The sequence below is a fragment of the Topomyia yanbarensis genome, chromosome 3 (genome assembly GCF_030247195.1).
Source record: "Topomyia yanbarensis strain Yona2022 chromosome 3, ASM3024719v1, whole genome shotgun sequence".
In the NCBI taxonomy this organism is placed as follows: domain Eukaryota; kingdom Metazoa; phylum Arthropoda; class Insecta; order Diptera; family Culicidae; genus Topomyia; species Topomyia yanbarensis.
Genome location: NC_080672.1, coordinates 107,360,647 through 107,384,128, shown reverse-complemented (window position 1 = coordinate 107,384,128; position 23,482 = coordinate 107,360,647). Strand labels below are relative to the sequence as shown.

General features: G+C 37.3%; 1 protein-coding gene across 1 annotated transcript in view; it reads right to left on the bottom strand.

Moving 5' to 3' along the window:
• The window catches only part of LOC131689555 (heterogeneous nuclear ribonucleoprotein L), an 803,699-nt gene that overhangs the window by 53,305 nt on the left and 726,912 nt on the right, over positions 1-23,482 (bottom strand). The window contains exons 8-9 of the mRNA XM_058974744.1: positions 9,793-9,971; positions 8,338-8,430 (exon numbers count right to left, since the gene is read on the bottom strand). Of these exons, the coding sequence (XP_058830727.1) occupies positions 8,338-8,430; positions 9,793-9,971 (272 nt within the window). The remainder of the gene's footprint in view (positions 1-8,337; positions 8,431-9,792; positions 9,972-23,482) is intronic.

Here is a 23,482-nt window from a genome sequence, read left to right as displayed (position 1 = left end):
TTTAATTTCTAATGGATCCGACTTCCAGTTCCGGAATTACAGGGTGATAAGTACGAACACGCAGAAAATGTCGATTTTAATAAATTCTGCAATTAATGTATAAAGGTGAAATTTTTTCCAAAACATGACCACAACTGCTTCGATTTGTAGTATTAGGTCACTAACATCCATTCAAAGTCTATTTGGCCACATTGGCCACCATCCTCGGTTCCGGAAGCCCCGGCGGAAGTATCTAAATTCAGAATAACAGTCACATCGGTTTCTCGGAGATGGCTAGACCGATTCGGCTAAACTTAGCCTCCAATGAAAGGTATTGCGTCCCCGTAAATGGCTATTTAATTTCATCCCGATCCGACTTCCGGTTCCGGAGTTACAGGTTGTGGCGTGCGATCACATAGCAAATTGTGATTCAAACCGATACTCCGATGAAAGCAAAATAGGTAAAAATTTCGCTAAAATGTCTCTCAAATAACTTAAATTTGCTGTTCTAGGTCACCGACGGCCAACCAAACTTTCGTTGACTACATTGACCACCATAAACGGTTCCGGAAGTGCCCGGGAAAAGCGGCCATCTTTCAAAATTTACGAATTCACATCAGTTTCCCGGAAACGGTTGGGCCGATTTTCACAAACTTAGTCCCAAATGATAGCTATAATATACCCATAGATGTCTATAAAATTTCGTACGGATCGCTTATATGGTTCCGGAAATATAGACTAAACCGTCCGGTCACATATGATATTCCAATATAAGCCGGAACTCAATTTTTTTTTCAATGGGGGGACCTCATGAAATTTCAGAAATCGAATTCGTATTTTTGATGCCAAACATCTTTTAAATGCATGAAACGTCGAGATTTTATGTTATGCGGAAAAATTTTTTTTTTATAAAAATCGACTTTTTGGGACTGCTGATTTCGCACCTTTTTGCCTTTCTCAATAGAAAGGTATTGCAATTGCTCTGAAAACCGACTTTCTAACGGAGGCCCGGAGGGCCGAGTGACATATACCATTCGATTCAGTTCGTCGAGTTCGGCAAATGTCTGTGTGTGTATGTATGTGTGTATGTATGTATGTGTGTGTATGTGCGTATGTGTGTGTGTATGTGACCAAAAATGTCACTCAATTTTCTCAGAGATGGCTGAACCGATTTTGACAAACTTAGTCTCAAATGAAAGATGCAACGTTCCCATAGGCTGCTATTGAATTTCTAATGGATCCGACTTCCGGTTCCGGAATTACAGGGTGATGAGAACGATCGCGCAGAAAATGTCGATTTTAAGAAATTCTGCAATGAATGTGCAAAGGTGAAAATTTTTCCAAAATATGACCACTACTGCTTCGATTTGTAGTATTGGGTCACTAACATCCATTCAAAGTCTATTTGGCCACATTGGCCACCATCCTCGATTCCGGAAGCCCGGCGGAAGTATCTAAATTCAGAATAACAGTCACATCGGTTTCTCGGAGATGGCTAGACCGATTCGGCTAAACTTGGTCTCAAATGAAAGGTATTGCGTCAAATTGTGATTCAAACCTATACTCCGATGAAAGCAAAAAAGGTAAAAATTTCGCTAAAATGTCTCTCAAACAACTTAAATTTGCTGTTCTAGGTCACCGACGGCCAACCAAACTTTCGTTGACTACATTGACCACCATAGATGGTTCCGGAAGTGCCCGGGAAAAGCGGCCATCTTTCAAAATTTACGAACTCACATCAGTTTCCCGGAAATAGTTTGGCCGATTTTCACAAACTTAGTCCCAAATGATAGCTATAATATCCCCACAGATGTCTATAAAATTTCGTACGGATCGCTTATATGGGTCCGGAAATATAGACTAAATCGTCCGGTCACATATGAAATTCCCATATAAGTCGGAACTCTAATTTTTTTTTTCATAGGGGAGACCCCATCAAATTTCAGAAATCGAATTCGTATTTTTGATGCCAAACATCTTTTAAATGCATGAAACGTCGAGATTTTATGTTATCTCGAAATTTTTTTTTTATCAAAATCGACTTTTGGACTTTGCCGATTTCGCATCTTTTTTCAGTTCAATATTACCATGGCTGTTTTTTCTTTTTCAAAATTTTAGAACTCGAATAATGATTTATTTTCCTGAATATAGTTGTCATGTGATGTATAATAATAAAATGTAATATATGCATTTAAAAGTTTTGTATGAATATAAACAACGCACACATTCTCGTGATTTATGATTGAGAAAGGCACAATTGCACCGCTAGGTGGATTAAAATAGGTTTTTTTTTTAAATTCGGGAACCCGAAAGTTTTTGTCATCTTTGTCTAACTTTCTCAATTTAAATGAAGTTATACATTTTTTCTCTTGTTTCATAATTGTTTTTTTTGTTTCTTTTTCCATTTCAACCAGGTTTTGTGTTCTTTCTATTTTCTTCATTTTATGTTATTTTACTTTTTTTTGTATATTTTGCCCCATATTTTCCTTTTTCTATTTTTACCTTTTTCTTTTCAAAAATTTGTACCATTTTTTTGTATTTGTCCCATTTTTTCAACTCGTCCATCTTTTCACGTTTTTTTTTCCATTTTTTCATTTTATCTACCGTTTTATTCGCATCTTTTGTATATGTTTGAATAATTGATTTAATTAAATTTATTGAATTTATTTAACTAAACTTTTATTTTTTATTATTTCTTTGTACTTTTTTATATCTTCCAATAATTATTTCCATATATTTTTTTTAAATTTCTTTCGTTTCATTTTTTCTTTTGCGTGGATTTTTTCAATATTCTCCCATTTTTGTATATTGGTATGGTCCATTACCTTTAGTATTTACCTTTTTTACACATTTACACAATTTTGAACTCCATGTTTTTATTTTGTTTCTTTTTTCATTCGAATATTATTTCTATTATTTTATTTTTGATATTTTTGCGCTTTGGGAATGTTTTCGGTTTTCCATTTCATCAAATTATGAAATTTTCCCACTTTTACTTTATACAGATTTATTTAATTTTTAACTTATTTATTTTTTAAATTTCTCTATTTTTTCGTTATGATAATATTCCTGTTTTTTCATTTCTTCTAGAATTTTCACTTCTACCCATTCAAATTATTTTGATTTTACATTTTTTTTGTAATTTAACTATTGTCTGAGGAGAATGACTCTTAAAGTTAAATCCTCCATACTAAACAACATAAAACATCTTAATTATTGTCTGTTTTAGGCTATTTCCACTTGTTCCTGTTTTATATTTTTTTTCTTCAACATATTCTGTCCAATTGTTCCCATTTATTTTTATTTCTATTAGTTCTTTTAAAAAATAGCTTGTCCATTTGGGGGTGGGCGTAGCGTAGTTGGTAAATCGATTGCCTTGTACGCAGCGCACCTGGGTTCGAGTCCCGACCCCGCACATAGGGTTAGTAATTTTCCATAAGAGATTTTTATAACCCGAATGACCTTAAGGTTAAAACCTCTATAATCGAAATAAAAAACTTGTCTATTTTTTATTTTTCATAGTTATTTAATTTTTTTCTTATTATTTTCATTCTTGTACTTTACCATTGTTTCTATTTTGAAACATTTTTAACATTTTCCCATTTTCTTATTTTGATGCTTTCCATTTTTTTTAATTTGGTCCTAATTTTTATGTTTCAAACATTTTGTATAATTGTTATTTTTACGTCTAACTCGGTGTATCCGTTTCGATCATTTCTGTATTTCAAGCGTGATTTTTTTTTGTCAACGGCCAGTAAGCAACATTCACGTTGAGAGATAATTCCAGACAAAACCGCAACTCGCCGAAACTGGATGTAAACGTTCTATGAAAGAGAAAAGTTTTCTCTTTCGTTTACTGCTGTGATTTATAATTGGCGATTAATCGTTTGCCTAGAATTTCCTCTCAAAAAGGATTTTGACAGAATGCTTATTGGCCCTTTTCAAAAAAAAACGCGAGATTTGTTTATTGTAGTCTTGTTTTTACATTTTTGTTGTATTAATTTTTCTTTCTTTTGCCATTTTTTCTGTTGTCCATGTTTATGTTTTATTTTCATTTTTTTTATTTACCCGTTTTTCACTATTTTACCCCTTTTTGCAATATTTTTCTAAAAAATTGCTAATTTCCCTTTTCATTTCCTCCGTTTAATTTGATTGTATCAATTAATCAATTTGTTTTATTTTGCTATTTCTTCAAGTTGTTTTCATACTTTTTTTTAATTTTTCAATTGTCTTAATTTTGTCCGTTTTCTGTTGTTTCGCTGTTCTGGATTTTTTCTTTTATTTTTGATATTGGTAAGTTTGTGACTATTTGCATATCATTAATCTTTTTCATTTATTTTAAATTTCATTTTGTAGCTTTCTTGTTTTTGTTCTATTTCATCTATTCATAAGTTTTTCCTCGTCTGTTCTTTTTTTGTTTTACTCTCTTTAAATTTACCTTTATTGAATGATCATTTTGTATTTATTCAAATTTATTACATTTCTATTTCGCTGCTATTGTCATAATTTTTGACAAAGATTCGAAAAAATCCATGCAATACCGACATCTGGATGAAGCCAATAAAAAAATCATGACAATTTAAAAGGTATTGCGATCAAAATTTGGTAGGCTTAAACTTGCCATATTTCTTTCAACAAATCCTTTATTTTCCCACGTGCAGAAAGATGCCTTTTTCACTTGACATTTGCTCTTCAGTTATAAAAGTATTGTCCGAGCAAGAGGAGCAACACAGAGAAATTTTGCTCGCCTAAAGATTGAATCCGAATTACTTGCAACAGCGTAATGGCAACCGTGACCGATATTTTCAACCATATGAAGTTGTCGAAGCTAACATTGAAACATTTGGTTTGGCAGGCGTGTGTGGTTTGAAAAGCAATCTTTTCATTGCGTCAACAAGGAAATTTATGTGAAAGAGTGCATGAAAAAACGTTTGCTACCTTTCATGAAGCAATACGATTATTCCACGCTATTTTGGTCGGATTTTGAATACTGCCATTACGGTAAAAGGACATGTAGCGGTATAACGCCTACAAGGTTCTGGTGGCGCCCAAGGACAATGCAGGACCGTCTTAAGACTACTCGGGGCCCCGGGCACTACTAAACGAAGAGGCCCCTATAGTTGAACATAATTTTTCGTACTTCATGACGCGTTTAAAACTATGTTCGTAAACAATGCGCTCGGCTATGTATAAACACGTGAAAATTGCAACGTCTATTATAAACGCTAATATATGTCAATAGATGCCAATTTTCGTTGATAGATGGGCAAACATTACTAGTTTAGACATCTACTGCTGAAGTATAAGACTTTTTGTTACATCAAATAGCAACTAAATACGGGAACAATTTATATTTATCAATTTTATTTTTTTTTGTTGGTTAATACTATGTTCAAATATTTTTAGGGTTTCCCACTCTCATTGCTATCCTCGAAAACGTTGCACCACAAGTATTGCTCAGAACAACGCAGAGTAACCATTATTTAGTTCAAATACAGTTTAACGTATAATGTTCATATTCTGTAAATTTGGAGCAAAATCTTTGTAAAGTTTGAGAAATTTGGTGAGTGTTCTTTCTATAAATTAACATAACCAGAAAATTTAGCAAAGTAAACTTTAGAAAATTCAGCTCACACATCGCATGAATTCTAAATAATCCCATCGCTAACGCAACAAACGACTCGGGGCAGTGAACGCCACAGTTTGGAGAGTGCCTGATATTCTCCGTTTGAGATAGATTTGATATCGTTGAAAAATACAAATATGCAATAATTTGAAATTGGAAATTGGCAATCTGCAGTTGCGGCAAACGAGATCAAATACATGTCACAACCGGGATTAAGAACCAGGGCAAGAACATTTTCACAAAGAGTGCCATTACAAACGTCGACTACCTCTTTTAGACAAGACTGTGGTTCTCCGGAGTTTTGACCTGATTTAACATCGTGCCGGTATGCAAAATCAGTTGTAGCAATGTATAGAGTTATCAAAATAAATTTTGTGCCCCAAGACTACAATACGCCAAACTGTCCGGAACTTCAGTAAATCAAAAGATACTGAGACATTGTGAGAGAAGTTTCTACTACTGTATAAAAGTACCATCCAAACCTTTTTTTTAAATATTATATATCAAAAACTGAATATTTTTCCTAATTTGGATAACGAATTCATTTTTGGCTACGGTTTCTCCGTAGTGCAATATTTTCGTGGACAACTTTTTGTTGTAAAACTAAACATATCTAATACACTAGAGGTACACACGATATAAACTACATAAATACCACTACGTTTGAAGCGTTTTATTTCGGACTGAGCTAAATAAAATAAGAAGTGCATTCGATTCGTTTGACCATCCATTATAATAGGGCTGATATAACACTATGACAATCTACGAAAACCAAATAACAATTTGCCAATAAAACTCTACTGTTAAAATTATGCGAAGAATCTATCAATTTTTACTGATCTCTATTTTTAAAATACGGGGTTCACTAAAGAGTTATTCGTAACATATTGAGCCAGAGAAGTACCACGTTTCTGATGTGATGCAACCGGATATAAGGTGACCTGAGAAAAGTCATATTTTATTTTTCAATAAATATTCCTTTTCGCGAACAGAAGGCTTTGAAATCAATCAATACTGTGTCGGCGAATCCCTTTCAAAAGATTTAGAGTCAGGATGATTCTTTTTCAAGCCTCGTGTTTCTTGCTGCAGAATAAGGAATAACGATTCTTTAGTTGGTTGAGTATATGTCATCGTGACTCATAGTTTTTCTTTGCGTTTGACATTAATCTAGTTTAACCAAAACTGAAATCAGCAACTGAAGGATATTCTACTTGTGATCGGTATATTAATCCAAGAATGCTTGTCGAAATAGTTTTTGAAACAAATTAAGATTGGGTCGCTCTTTTTTTTTGAAGTTTTCATAGCGCCAGTAGTGCAGACAGTCAGTATGATTTTATGCGCCTATCCTCATCGCCGACCCCCTCAAAATCCTGGGGCCCCTGACCTGAGCCACGTGTGCGTAAAGACGGTACTGAAGGACAAACCCCCCCCCCCCCCCCCCCCCAACACACTTGAGCTCGGCCCAATTGAGGACTATTGGTTCAGCGTCAAGCGGAACCTGAAGAAGACCAAAAACTGTTAACTGGTTGCGGCGAACAAATTGGACGAGGTGGCTGTACAGAATTTAATGGCAGTAATTAAAAGACGCTCAACCGAAAGCTTAACTGAATATTTTTCTGTATTTAAGCTATTTGAACGTATAAAAAAATAATTTAAAAATTTTATCGTTTTTGTTTGACCAAATTTTGATCATGGACGACGCCGATTGTTGAGTGGATGGATCGAAGTAAGCAATGCCTAAGTGCGGACGGAAATTTTTTTCTCGCGTTATTTATCGGAGTTCGAAATTTTTTTAAAAATATTTTTTTGCTTAAATGTCTTTCTAAACTGTGTTTCGACTGCATGTTTTGACGTTTTTATAGTGAAGAAATGAACCGTTCAAAACTTTGAAGTATTCTTGTTCGAGTGTGCAAAATAATATTGTCGGTTTAGTGAATACGTCAGCATCGCTGTCGGGTTCCATCTCATTTGCAGTCAGAATCGTCACCCGGGTCCTCATAGATGCCTTCTTCATCAACTGCATCTCAGAGCTTTCATTGTTGTGGTGCCTGATGCCTGCCACCACCCAAATAAATTTGGAGAGATCAATCCGGTTTATAATAATTTTCATTATCCATTTTGTTCAATATATAAAATTACTCCACACCAACAACCCATTTTCTTTCCATACTAACAAAATCTAACCTCCGTAATACCTATGTAGATTGCGTGGGTTCCCCGTATCTTCTTAAGTAGGTATTCAACTAACATTCGCTTCCCTTTGGCGATCGTAAGGACATGGCCAGATGTGCAGTCAACTATACGGTCGTATAAAAATAATTCAGTAAGTAAAGTTGACCGTAACACCCTTTGAAATGAAAAAAGTCATTGGAATTAACACTTGCATTCTCCTATAGTTCTCCATAAAATACATCATAGCTGATAATTATTTTTTCCAACAGATTTCGTGCTTGACAGTTTCTGTGATTGAAAAATCTACAATGATGGAGGGGGCTCTTATGCTGGACCCCCGGGCCCGTAATTTCTCTCTACAGCCTTGGTCCTGACACAGGCGTAATTAAAGCTAATTGATTCAGCTATTTGGGCTAGAGTTGTTGGTCATTGATATGGAAAACAGTACAGTTTTCAAACTACTAGAGACTTCGAAATTGATGCAACCACAGCCTTGGAAAGTGATTTTCCCTCCAAAAGTAAACAGCACCTGTTTTGCTCATTTTATTGTCCGTACTTACCCTGACGACATTTCCATACAAGCAGAACAAATTGAACAGCTTATCGGTGTTGGCTGTTCCGTTGTCAAGCCCGTACACCATCATTACTGCACCCTGTAATGAGACGAAGGAAAATATTTATACGTGAAAAGCGACCAAACAATGTTAGATAAAATATATAACTTATCAGAATTTTTTGTCTCTCCGTGAAAGAGTGAAAAACTGCCCACAGCTGGAAGATTCAATTAAAAGATAAAAACTACGAAATGAAAAAAATATATATTGCGGAACAGAAAGATGGCAGGGCGGTCATTATGTTGCCTTCTGCGCATAATTTGGTCTCCAGAGAGCTCTTGTTTTCTATAGAAGAAAATACCAACACTTCATTATGTCTCTTGAAATAAGAAAAAGGGACGAAATGAAAACATATATGACAGTCGGAGTTGTGAAAACGAAAAAAGACCACACGCTCTAAGAAGAAATAATACGCAAACGACACAAAATTTAAAAAAAATGATTCATCACTTTTCGTGAGAAAAATTACAAAAAGAAAATAAAGCGAATATCGCAACAGTAATAAATCCTCGAAATAAATAACTTGAAACATGTTCAAGGGTTTTTATTCGCTAGAGCCCTTACACTACTGTTGCTAAAGGCGCAAACTGACAACGAAATCCCTCACTGTCTTTCCTTGCTGAAGTGTAATGAAACTATTCAAAAAATGCCTGCTGCAATTTATTTCTGTATTACAGTTCATCCAAATTAATTGTGCTGCGTTAAGACATCGTCATGAGCTGAATTAAATTAATTTCGCTGAGTTAGTATGTCCTTTCGCTGACAGATAAATAATGATTCAATTCAAACTAATGATAAAAATAACGTGGGTCTCATTTCAAATACCGAAAATAATATCACGACCTGACTGGCATCAGTAGCAACAAAACGTAGCCAGTAAATATATTGGAAAATTCCTTCACAGTACGCTTCACCTTCACCATCAATTGAATGGAGTGGCAACAGATAGCATACTTTTTGGCGCATTCCAACATTCTTCTCGAGCAAAAATGGCATGCAATGAGCCGAACGGATAAGTACGAGAAACTAGGAAAAATGCCACACCGAAAAAGGGAGGAGAGCAACGTGCCAAGCGTCTCCATCAGTTGATAGTGACGCACATTGATCAGCAGATCTTGTGAACGTTCAGGAATCTTATTTTGCCCCCCGAATGAAAAACCTCATTCGTTCGTGCCAGTGCAATAATGAAAACAAACGCTGATGCGGTGAAAGAATACGTTGTAAATCTCCCTCCTCCTTATTTACGGTACGATTAACACGGATCAGCCAATTACTCTAGTGATGCTGTTTCGAAACGAACGATGTAATGGCGGCGGGATGATGATACATTTCCGAATCGAGACCGTCGAGCACGCTACAGCAGTATTGAACAAAAATTACACACTAAAATTTGGCACGAACCTGTTGCTGTGCCGGTTGAATGAAGTTGGCCGGCCCGTTCCGAGTCAGGGGTGGATCCTTCATCAGTCCAACGTGTGTTCCGGCCGGGGTCGGTTTCCAGTTCTCCGACGGGTGGAATTCTGCCGGTGGGAAGTTCGGTGCAAATCCATTGCCTCCGCCGGCTCCCAAGAGAGCTGGTTCTGGAAAAAGTTAAAAAAAAATCAAAAATTAGAAAAAAGGTCATAAAATAATTATGCCGACGGAAAGCGAAGTTATTCCAGCGGGCGCATTTTTGATTTATCTCACAATTGTCAATCATAATATGTTACAGTTATGAAAAACCAATATGATGTAATCCTCCCTCGTAACGACCACATATACTAAACAAGCTCGATTCATTTTGATTATCTGTTTCGCGAGGACCCTTTTGCACGTTACACTGTATGCACTGTACAAGTGTAGTAGTTCACAAGGAGAAAGCCTTTTTCCGCAAGACACACTTGAAGAGTTTTCAAGGATGCTTTATGAACGGAACAACAAACGATTATTGCACCCAGCGGCTCTACACATGAGCGGTGTACGCTAAGGGACACGAGAAGAGTCCTTTGTCATCCCGTTAAGGGAAACTACTTACATGTACGTACATGCATGTTTCGCGTATGCAGTAGTTAGAAGTTGACGAAAAGGCGAAGACAAAGATAGAGGGCGAGAAGCAGCGGAAACTTTAACTGCGTTCTCAAGCTCTTATCGGTTCTTGAGAGCTCCAGTTTGTCGCGCTTTTGACTTCAACGGGCTGCTGCTGTTTTATCTTTAACCACGTGGGAAAATCGATCTAGACTTGAGAGCAAACAGGGCGCAGATTGCTCGGAGGAGTTTCATGAGTTTGTTTGCACTATAAGGGAATGTGACAATAATTCGTCTATATGATATCTTCCAAGTCCGATGGAGAGTATTACGATGTACATCAACACACTTATGGGCTTGGCAAAAGATAATATTTTTTACTTTGTCAATATTCAAGAGCGCAAGTTTTTCAATGCACTTTATCTTTAAAGATACCTTATGGACAAAATTTAACTCTAAGTTGGTAATGTACAAGCTTTGCAAATTCTAGTGAACTATTTAACAGCGTTATTGCTAGGACAAATTCCTAAGGCGCAGAATCTTATATTTTGAACAGTACCCCATAATCTTGCAAGCAAACTTCAGTAGTGAAACGATTATCACACAATTGATCCCAGTAGAGCATAGGAAAAATTTATGAGAAAACTACCATGCGCCCGCATTACGACGTAAATACAAAAAGATCGCGTGGTAGATTGTGCAGAGTAAATATTGGAGGCATCTGAAGAGGAAGGTGAGTAAGGTTATTTCGGTAAAAAGGCACATTTGTTTTAAAATTGTCATGAAGATGCAGAGAGTGTTATTATATTCATTCAATTTCCATTCAACATTACCACAAGTGAACAATCTTTTCTCAAAACATTAATATGAAATACTCAAGGTTAAACGAGTGACAGCGCCTCACCGAAAACTTGTTTTGCGGTGTACGTCATAATCAAAATCTACTGAATCATTCGTTTTAAAATTTTACACAGTTCTACTTCATATCATTCTCCAAGAAATGATGAAAGCTTATATTTTTTTCTCGATTTATGAATTGTTAACATTGAGGAGGAAAAGAAGTCGAAGCTTATCCTGCCGAACTCTCAGGGATTCTCGGTTATTATTTGCTTTGCTTGCTCCTCAGCTATTCACTTATATCCTTATATCCATGAGCTGTTCTTTCGAATTATTATTAATGGTGAACAATCTATTTGTTTTATTTGAATATGTAGCGAAAAAGATGACGAAAGCATACTAAACAGCTAGTTTAAACATTTAAGTTGTAACGACAATTATTTAGCAAAGGACTGTAAGGTGTGAAATATTTTTCAATATTCAGAGCCACAGGAAGAGCAAGGCGTTGAAGAAATCGTAGAATAGGGTCATATGAGGTTCCGACAGCATAAGTCACTGAGTGACTTTACGCTTGTCCGGACATGCCGCAGACTCAGTTGATTCAATGCCAAAATATCCGGACTCCTGTGTGTAGAAGACAAAAAGTTAAGTCGCCGGGAAACTCTATGCTCGCTCATATGACCCTATTTCACGCGTTTCTAAACTTTCTTCCTTCAACTCATTGCTCTTCCTTGAGTAACATGGCTCTAAATATTAAAAATATTTCATACCTTCCAGTCCCTTGCTAATTAAATGTCATTACAACATAAAAAAGAAAAACATGACTCACTCTTAGTCGTTAACAAATTTAAAAATTCGCAAAAGTTCACCCCTCATTTAAAACTTATCATTGTTTTAAATTTTGTGTTCAGTTTCAACTACTCTATTTGGTTCTCTCTTTGGTTCATTCGCTCTAATGACCATACGGCTTAGTGAAGATTCGGCCTAATGACCATTCGACCTGATGTCCATCCGACCTAATGTACGAATGTCCTTCGGCCTAATGGCCTGGTTTATTGAATTGAAATTGACTGAATATGCAAACATTTTTTGCATCGTACAAAAAATTGCAGGAGTGATATTATTTTCACCGAAAATACCTTAACGATAATGATAAACCCAATCAGTATTTATATTATCAAAGCGGAGATATACTGTGTCAAAGATTACACAAATTAGTAATAACAGATCTTTATCGACTGCCTAGCGCTTCATTTGTAGAAATAGACCGTCATTCGATGAAACGTCTGATTTTTTTTTTCGAGAATTGCCTACTGGAGCTGAATAGCTGGATTTTCAGAAGGGATCCCCGTCAGAATCACTCACTACAATTGCAGGTGAAACAGGAAAAGTCGTCCAAAAACGCTACTTAATGCCAATTTCAGCGGGCTGTGATTTTAATTAGGATATTGAGTGTACAGTGCGAGTGAGTGTTTATTTGTGCCCGTTTAAGATCGCGTTAATCAGATTGTAAGTGCTATAGAATTCACAACATTCTTGCGGCGTTTTTGCGAAATCTTGGGCGTAGTTGTGTGTGGATGATTGTGATTGCATGTTCGTCTTTGTGTACCATTGCAAAGGGCTTGTAAGTTAACGTATTTGATCGCGTGTGCGTTTGTATGGCGAGTGTTTAACCACTGGCGGATCCAGGGGGAGGGTCCTGGGGGTACGGACCCCCTTCGAAAATTTTCAACTTGTTGGGAAATGTTGATTTAGTTTCAATTTTATATTAATTTCGAACTTAAAATCATTTCAAACCAAATTTGACCATTAACACTAATTTTCATTAAGCGAGGTTTTTACGCATAACGTATTGTACAATGTTCATTCCAAAATCAAAATTTCGGACCTCTCCCGATTTTTTTTCCTGGATCCGCTCCTGGTTTTAGCGTGTATATAACTTCGACTGCATAAATTTGATTTTATAGTCGTGTGACCATTCGCATATTCCCGTGTATTCGTAGATGATCGCGCGCGGACTGTGAATCTGGTACTTAATTTTAAGTCTGTTGTTCAAAACTAGAAAAGAATAAGTTTTCCCATATCACTAGAGTTCCCGGTCATGTCGCCATGGAACATGTTGTCTAGTGAATATAAGCGGGATTTCTTTTGATTGGTCCAACTGAAGGCATGAGTCTGGCTGCTACAACCGAGAGTAGGAACTTCCGAACGTGACGTGACGTGACGCGTTTATTACGAGGTTCGTGTTATCGCGAAGGACAGGATCGTTTGTACGCTTGGAATGAGCCAGGTTATGAGTGTATATGAGAGCATATGCAATTGTTTGTGTTAGTGAGTGTTAGTATGAGTCTAATTTAAGATAAAGTAAAAAAAAACTTGTTTCAATCCACCTAGTTGTGCAATTATGCCTGTCTCATTTATCTAAACTATAATTGCATGACTGGTTACGTTTAAATGCCTGTGAAAGTTTTATTACGGTTGACATCAATATACAAGCTCTCGACTTCCACGAACCTGATGAGCCACGTGTCAGCACTGAAACATTTGCAACAAAAAAGTAGAATATTCATTTAGCCTAATCAGCGTTAGTTCAATTTTGTCTCCATGCTAATTTATTTTGGTATTCGGCGGTGAAGGTGTAAGGGTAGGGGTATAAGGGTGAATGTGTGAGGATGGGCGGGTGAGGGAGGATGCGAGGGAAATGTAATTCCCAGCTTATTTTGGTAAACGCAGTTTTCTGTCAGAGGTTTTTCATACCTGATGCACAAATATGCTTGATGATGTTTGCAATACCGTCAAACCCGTTTACCCTGGGGGAGGGGAACTTTCTTACAAGAAATTATTACACTTTTGATGAAGCGATGTCTGAGTCCATTTTGCATGGGGCATAATGGCACATGATGGTGAATCAGCAGTCGAATCCCACGATCTTAATTTTTTTTTGCGAATTTACGACTAGGTGCAACTCAATAGTATGTGTGGAAGAATTTTAGTACATGCCATCAGTCATCTTTTGACTGCAGGCTTAGTTCTGCAATTCACAGCATAGAGGGCGCCAATACTAACTTTTCAATGTAGAGATAGTAATGAAGTGTGTGAATGCTGCATATTAGATCTTTTTCAGTAATTCCTGATAACATATCCATATTTTATCTTTCTTCGTTTAAAAGTTAGTGTTGGAACCCTCTATGCGGTGAAATATGGAACTAAAATATTATAGTCAAAAGATGACTCATATGACACTAAAATTCTTCCGAACATACTATTCAACTAAACACAGCCATTATTTCGTAAAAAAAAAGAAATTTCGTGGGGATCCACTACCGATTCACCATAATGTACTGTTAGGCCCCAGGTAAAACTGACCCAGACATCGCCTAATTTTAAGTTGAAGAACTTCTCGTAAGAAAGTTAGTTTGATTTGCATTCTTTGACGAAGTTGTAGGCAACGAAATTATCTTTCTTATTTTCAATTCAACTGCTGTGATAAACTGATGTGTACAGTGCCGCTTAACGGTGAAGATGTGAACTAGTTTGGTTTTTCTATATGAATTGCCGAAAAACCCCATACAAACTTCAAACATGTTAGTTCCCGAGGTTAGACATGTCCGATTTGGCTCAAATTTGGAGCAGTTGGGACTAGAAATCGACTCAGCGGTGGTCTGATTTAGTTTTCAAAAATTCACAAGTGTCATTTATTATTAATTGATATTACATGACTCAATGCGTGAGCTTGACTGAGCCCTGAGCCTTTGATGAAAATTATAAAAATTAACGAAACATTAATCTCTGTTCGCTGAATTCTCTAGACGCAGTTTGCTGTGACGTGTTGAGATCCTCTATCTAAGCAGAAAAATATTTGCAGGACTGTCCTTTACAACTTAGGATGCATTCTCCTGCGTTATCATTTACTTGCGTGTCGTCATCGAAAGCCCTTTCCTGTTGTTCACGGTTGAATGTTTTTGTTTGTTTCTTCTGGTGTATATTCTATACTTCTACATTGGTTTGGTAGTACTTGTTAGGTTTGTTTTCAGATGCAAACCGTACCAATTATTAGTCGGTCGTATGCTTGTGCTTCAGTAGTGTTGTTTCAATGTTCACTGTTGTTTATTGGTTTCTCCTTTTTATACATATTTATTTTCTAGCGGCTTCAACACATGATCTTCCATAGTGTGGCGTTTAGTTACAATACTTGCACATAGGGATTTGATCGTGATATGTACATAGCGTTGTTTGCTTTCACGAACCTCGTTGAAAATACAAGTGAAAAAGAGTCTCCAAATATTCATCGCAACGAATTCCTTTTCTTCAAATTTCAGCATAAATCTTACAATGTGGTCTAATTCAGCGCGATGTGTTCGATCGTGTAGACGTACTTCGATTTAATCACCATCCATATATACGAGATTTGTTTAAACTTTATCATGTTCGACGTTGTATTCATAAACATCTTTACGTTATGAGCTCCAAGTTCACCTTTGATAACTATTGCAGCTCACGTTGCTAAGGGAGTGGTCTGCTTTACAAGAACGAAAAAGTGAAGCTTTTTTATTGTTTGCATCAACATCTAACCATCTATTATATAGTAAAAATATTTCAGAACCCAATTCAAAATATTTTCGAAGATATAGAGCAGAATGCGCGGGAACACCACACATACATGCGAGCGAACGGACGAACGTGGTCGTGAGAAATGCCACTCAAATGAATCAACGTTTTTTTCGCGTTTTCATCTTATTTCAGTTTAAAGATATTTTCGATCCAGCAAAAAAAATTGCTAAACCAATCCATCTAAATTTTAGTTGACGTTTAATTTTATCCCAAAATAACCCAAATCTATCCAGTTTTTTTGTATTCATGTAGATCAGTGATTCTCAACCTGGGGTCGCGGACCTCTAGAGGCCGTAAAGTAATTGCTGAGGATCTGCGAAGAATATCTTGTCCGGATAGATATTGCAAACTTGAAATTTTTTTCGTAACAGGTTAAAAATAATATATTGATGGCATACAAAATTGATTTTAAACGGTGAGGGTCCGCAGTCCTATGGTGATTTTGAAAGGATCCGTGGTACGAAAAAGGTTGGGCACCGCTGATGTAGATGATATACATATCTTTTTGGTTTCATTCTTTTGAACAAGAATTACAAGCTGCACTTTTCCCGGCAATCAGATACTACAGGAACAAGTTTTCAGGAAACAAGGTAGTGTCGTTTGCTTTCCCGGCTCACTCGTTTCGTCTGGGTTCAATTGGTGATTATGCTGTTTGTACAGTGTATAAGTAACAAAGTGATCGTTTGCTCTGCTATTCACTTTCCGGCACTAGCACTAGCGCAAGCGCACTGAATGCAGGTCGCTCTGAAAGTGAGTCATTTGCGCGACCTCCGGAGGGTTAACAAGCGGTTAACAGCTTCTAGTCTGATAGCTCTCAACAGATTATATTTGAGGATAAAAATCTATTCACATCTATTCATAATTTTCCCACGAGCTAGCCGCCGATTTATCCTTTTTTCCGGTTAAGATATCAACGATTTACAAGTTTCTCAGAAAATTACAAATTCGACGTTAAATCACAGTAAATATGAATCCCCTCGCCAATAATCCACAACTTCCATTCCACACTCTGGCGACTACGAGAAAACCGAAGAAGTACAGTACGCAGCTGTTAAAAAACACGTTTTTTCACCATTTCCTTCAGCGGTTTCACGATTCTTCGCATCATGAATGACGTCAACGAATTCCATTTATTATTTATCTTACTATTTTCTAAATAATCAGCAGTATTCATACTATTCAAATAAAAGTTGACGCGCTGATTTTCTGGGCGTGTAGATTGATTTATTTAACCTCGAATGACCTATCGTACCCTCAGATTTTAAAAACATCGAAAAAAGTACCATCGCCTTATTGGATTTAGCTTGAAAAATATTTAGCCTGGCATAAAACCATTATTGTCAAAACGTTGCCAGATGTGAAACCTTTCCAACGAGTGCATGTTTGTCAAAATAAGTGCAAAAATACCATTGCACGAGCTCGCCAAGACCCCGCTCTACTCTAATAAATAGGCGTAGGTAAGATTCTTTCGTCATGTCCAGATATTTAAATTTTTGAATGCATAAAGAGATATACAGAACACTGTACTTGCCCAATGTCATGCGCATCCAAACTTTTTGAATGTCACTTTCAAGGATGCAGGGAGGATTTTTGAAGAGCCCTAGGGTCAAGCAATCCTGATACTCGCCCGTAACAGGAAATCGATGACAAACTTTAACCATAGCTGCACAGTTCGTCCATTATATGCCTGATTTTGATTCATACTTAATTCGGAATGAAGCTGATCCTACTGTGACGGAAATGGATTCTATATATCACGTTTTCTCATTTGATTGGAAATAACTACACACTCTTCTGTCAACTGCTGCTAGGATAAATATACATGCAATCAAACGGGTTTGAAAACATCAATTTATTCTTTTACTTATTTCCCGAATCCCGGGAAGATGAAAACCGCCAAGAAATGGAAGCTCTAATATAAACCATCCATGGCTCCGTTAGGCTCATCGAGACGTGCTAACTAAATCAATTTTGAAACAATGTTTAGAAACTGTTTGTCTAAATGAAAACAATAATTATAAATTATACGCCAAATAAAATGATATGATTTTATTTTAATCAATGACAAAAGAACTTGGGTTGAAAGATTGAAACCGAAAAAATTTGAAATTAACCGTATTATAAAATTTGAACTCCTCAGGTTAAAAAAAATCTAGTCCACCGTATGTATGAAGACAATTACAGAATACTTATATTCAAAGATTTCATGATTAAAGACACACGTAGCTTGTTTCAATATTTGCATTTGTAAAATACGTTCAAACATATCTCAACGTATTTCAAAGGTGTTGTCCCAAAGGATTGAATAGTAAGTGTCTGCCATACATAGGCATCAACAATGCAAATGACTCAATTGCTGATGTACCTCATCGCATAATAAACGTTTCGATGCCTGTCAACCACACACACGACAGTTTATAATTCTTATTTGTGAAACCGTTTCAGTACCATTGGAAGTTGTAAAGATTCTCCTGGGTTTGTTCATCAAGTTCGATGGTGTTGCGACACAGTTATTATGCAACGCAAGTGCAGCTAAACTAGAATACTATAAATCCTTTGTGAGAACAAGACTGCTGATTGTGATCAATGCGCCCAGTGGCAGTTACAGACAGAGCACAGTCCATGGAAAACAGTTGTTCTGACAATCCGAGTTCACATCTATCTCGGTTCCAAGCAAGATATCATTTTCAATTAGGACCAGTATCTTTTTATAGCATATGTACACCTATCCCGGCTTGTACGTCCCACCCGCGCGACGAGCACAGGTCGCAAGTCGTCATCGTCATGGTCCAGATTACTCAAATGACTTCTGGCAGCTACAGTCTAACTTTCCAAGCTGTTTCAGTCACAGTCTCAGTCCCAGTCCTAGTCCCTAATCAATTTTCTTAACATTTCCGAAGACAACATGACGGCAAAACTATATATGTACTGTAACTCGTTACGAAAACAAGTGCAAATAGAAAATTGTATGCTACAAATAATTCAGCCCGGCCGGCATGCCCCGTTGCCAACGAGGTTGTAGGTATTTACAGCGACGGTAACATTCCCGACTCGGGTGTTCCGTGCCGCCTGTTGTAACAGTGTACATGAACACGTCCCATCGATGCGACCGGTTCTCCCGGAAAAGATGTACGGGTTGAAGATAAGACCTAGCAAAATGCTATTGAATATTTCAGTGGCTTATTCTACGGGAATCCCTTCCGGGGTGGGTAAGGCTGGAAGATCACACACCAGTGTGAAGTAATGTTTTCCGACCGTTTTGTGGCTGGCGGAGAGAGAGAGATAGAAACCTTTATCAGTATGAAGATATTTACCAAGGTGAAAGAGAATCAAGCAGGTGACGTATGTGTGACAGTTGCGGCCGACTGTGTGCAACCCTGGACCAATGGTCGGTCTATGCAGTTTTGAAATCCAACGGTGTAATTTACGCTGGAAGCAAATGGCACACGAGCTACGGTTTGTTTATTTATGTAGATGGAGAGAAACTAGGTGTGGCATAATCTGTTCAGGAAGCTCTATTTTTCCTATTCGTGGTGCAGTTGTGCAACTGTGCTAGTTTACATTGTTGCACTAGCGGCTTCAATTTTCCTGTTTTATTTTGTAGGCTAATTGAAAGTCTTTCTGTAGGATTTCTGCATGATTACTACCGGGGTGGAAGATTGTATTTTAAAACGGTTTGTTTTTCCATGCATTTCCGTTCAACGAGCAACAGTGTACGATTTTCATATATTACATCAGTGACCCATTTCGGAAAATTTCAATCAACCCCTAAACAATTCGATATTGCTTCTCTTTCCGCAATCACTGCCAAACATAAGACGAAACGACACTTTACAAACAATTTTCCATGCAATTCGCGCTGTACTCGGTGAGCACGTGTCGCACGGAAGAAGACCAAGCGCCGCCAAAGGGATTGGAATGGATCCTTCTGCTTCCGGTTTGTGTGTACGCGCAGCGGATAATAGGGCGAAAACGGCGATGGCGAACGTTCCCGTGCATAATGCGCTTGTGATGAAGTTTAAACGGTCTGCACTCGAACGAAGCGCACTAGATGGTCGTTTATTGTCTGCATCTTCTCCCCGACTAAGGGCGGTTGAAGATGCTTCGGATGATGGGTTTGAGTGGGAAAACCTACTGACATTTTTTTTTTGCTTCTGTACAGCACAGCAGCATCCCTACAGGTAGGTACTGAACGAAAAACGAGCAACTGTGGGAAAATGGCGATAAGAAGACATTCTTACATGCATAAAATCAGCCTGCCGGGATGAAAATGTAACTGGAGACTGGTGGATAGTATTTATCTTCCCCTCAAAAGTTGCCTGTCTGTCAGGACTTGTTTGAGTGGTGAATTGACTTTGTTAAACCTCTTCGCACCAGATTTCCAGATTTGATCAATCAAGTTGGATCCCTCCATTCCGCAGCACAAAAATCTTTTGCCAACGACTGTTCTATTAGCAGTTCCTTGTTAATAATATTGTTTGGTTGGGAAAATAACGTCGTTAGCCAAGAAAAATCAGTCAGCTGCTCGAGGCGCCATTCATTCAAACAGTACCGGCTTGAATGTTTCTCGCAGCCCAAACAAGGAGAATCAAGTGAACACTGGCGGGTCCAGGGAGGGGTATGAGAATACGTGCCTCCGATCCCATATTCTGCAAGAAGGTGTTTGCATTTCTTTTTTGCAGCATTTTCGCAATTTCTTGGATTGGTCTTCTTTTTTCCGACAAGATAACGCTTCGATTGTCGACAGCAAAGCAAACAAACACAGTAGTTCTGATGCTTTGCTACCGTGAAGTAGAAATTAGTGAGCTACAGAAACTAAAAGCTACAGAAACTAGAAATCCCTACAAATGGATAATACAATTGCAATAAACTTTAAACAAACTTGCATTCGGCTTACAGTACGTGAAGCGAAACCGGTCCTAACACTCATGAAAGTATCTCATATACAGCTACATCATACGCGTAATGTTGTACTGACAACAATTAGAAGCTTAACCGTGGCAGAAACCTACATTGTGAAGAATAACATGCAATAATGTATCAAATATCACAACGTTAAAACCAATATGCCAGTATATAGGGTGTCTCAGAAAATATAAGCACGATTTCTACACGAAACAAAACAAAAACGGCAAGACAGGTGATTTTCACTCTGTGTCTTTATTCACTCATAAAAATGAAAGGTATTTCCCCCGAAAAGCGTAAACATATTGTGAATAAATAGTGCTCTATTCTCACTATTTCACTAAGTCAACTGGTGATCTTGGAAAATGTGAGTATCAGAGCGGTTCGAAATGTCATCCGGAAGTTTGGTGAAGATTATAGCTTTGCGGACGCACAGCTGTAGACGCTTCTGTATTTCCTTCCCGGGACATCACTCGGGACAAGTAAGTTGCTTTTGAAGTTCACATATGTCGTGCGAACTGTTTGGATTTTTTGTGTCTAACTAGTGCTATTTTGGGTACTAGTTAAGATGCATCGTCTAACTAGACACGCAGATTGTGCTAGTTACTGACGAGTTGAATTCGAAACACAAAAAATCAATACTTAATTTAATTGTTTAAATAGTTCAAAAACTACTTTCAATGAGATTCAACATTAATACTAGAGCTTATGAGCCAGAGGTGTGTGATGTACAGAGCAGAGCACACGTGCGAAGTAAGTGTGACGCCCATTGGAATAATTTGTTTGTTTCGTACGAGCTAGTAGGGAATGCTGTCGCCGAATCATTTGCTTGTGTCGTTCTAGTTAACAAATTTACCTATTCTGAAAGTTTAACGGAGGTGGATGGACTTGTTATTCCGTTTACCACAGTCATTTTCAGGGTTCCACATGAAGTGAAAATTATATTTAAATATTTTCCGTTAGCGATAGAAACAGTGAAAAGTGCATTCGATTGTAAAATTTATGCTCTCTGTTGAACAGTAGACCACCAATCAAATCACAGGTATGGCTGCTTTCACAAAATCATTTTGATCGTAATTTATGGTAATCGTACCCTCTACATAATACGTTACACAATTGTTGAGAATATTTCCTGGTAGATCGCTCAAAAATATATTTATTCCATTCAGTACAGCGACAATAATTGACGTTGAAAAACAGCTCGGCCACTTCAGCTTCCAAACATTTAGAAATGATAAAAGCATTTTTCCGCAATGGTCACCTTTCGGATCCAAATTGTTATAGGTATTTTCGTACTTCTTTTCAATTGAACAGAATATTTGTCCAATCGCACTTTTACGGAAATTGTTATATAACATAATGAACCCGATGAAAGGGGAGTTTTTTCCCCAAAATGCGAAGTGAAAATTTCAATCCGTATGAGAATGGTTTTGCGGTCCTAATAAGGATCGTTGGTTGTGGATATTTTCACAGCTCACCATTTATTTAACAGTAAGAGTGCGGCTTCTTAACACATCTCGTGGCGGAAGCAATTTTGAGAGTACTTTTTGTTGGCTACTGCTAGCGAGAATCATTCCTTCTAGGAACTAACAAAGCTGGACACCGGCAGCAAAATGCTTGCGGCTTCTACGACGTTCAAACGCGCACTGACTGGTGACTGAAGATATGAGTATAACAATACCCATCGTATATATTAATATTAACGGTAGTATATCATATTTGTTATACTCAACCCTCTGCCGCTAAAATTTTGAATAACTACAGTGGAGCACAACCAGTTTGCAACATACAAAAAAACTAGGGGTGAGTAAAGTCCGGGACACAATCGCGAAGTTGACGTAGGACTATTTGTTGGCGTATCATATTGGTAAAATTCTTTTTATATCTCTTTCCAACGGCTAAATTTACACATTAATTTGGGTTTACTGGGTTCAGTAAATTTTTCTGAGAATTTGAATAGTATCCCGTTTGGAAATAAATTCAGTCAAACAATTTTATTACTGAGCATTCTACATAAAATATATGTTTAAGCATCTGTCAAGAATAGTATATAGTTTTCGGTAAATTTCTGCTGATAAAAGTTAAAGAATTCTGACTAGCTCAGTAATTCGAAAATATAATTTGGCTAATAACCAGTAAAAGCAGTATGTTTACTAAGGATTTTTTAACGTTATGCAGAAAGCTTGTACACAAAATAATGTCCTGGATATTACCTACTCTTAGTTTTTCGAATAACTTTTTTGTTCTGGTCGAGATGTTGTCAAAAAGCTGGGTATTTCTAAGAGTAATTTCCAACGTACCAGGGTTAGAATGCATATAAAAACCTTCAAGAAGCAGAAGATTCCGAAACGGATTGAAAATCATGTTGTAACCTTTAAACCGCAGGCTCGGAAGCTGTATGACGCTCGACTATGTGGAAACTCGGCGTGTATTGTCATAGACGATGAAACATACGTAAAATTTGATCAAAAGACACTTCCGGCAGATCAATTACACTGTGCGTGAAGGCCAGAACGTCGATGACTTCGATAAAAAGGCAATGGTTTGACAAGCGATTTGCGAATGCGGTCAGAGCCGTTTGTGACATCATAGACAATGAGGACTGATACGTACATCTGAGAGTGCTTGAATTGGCGTTTGCTGTCACTGATCAGGAAGTATGCGGATTCAGTATTGTTTTCGCTGAATTTGGCATCTGTGCATTATACGAAAGACACCATAGCATGGTACGACG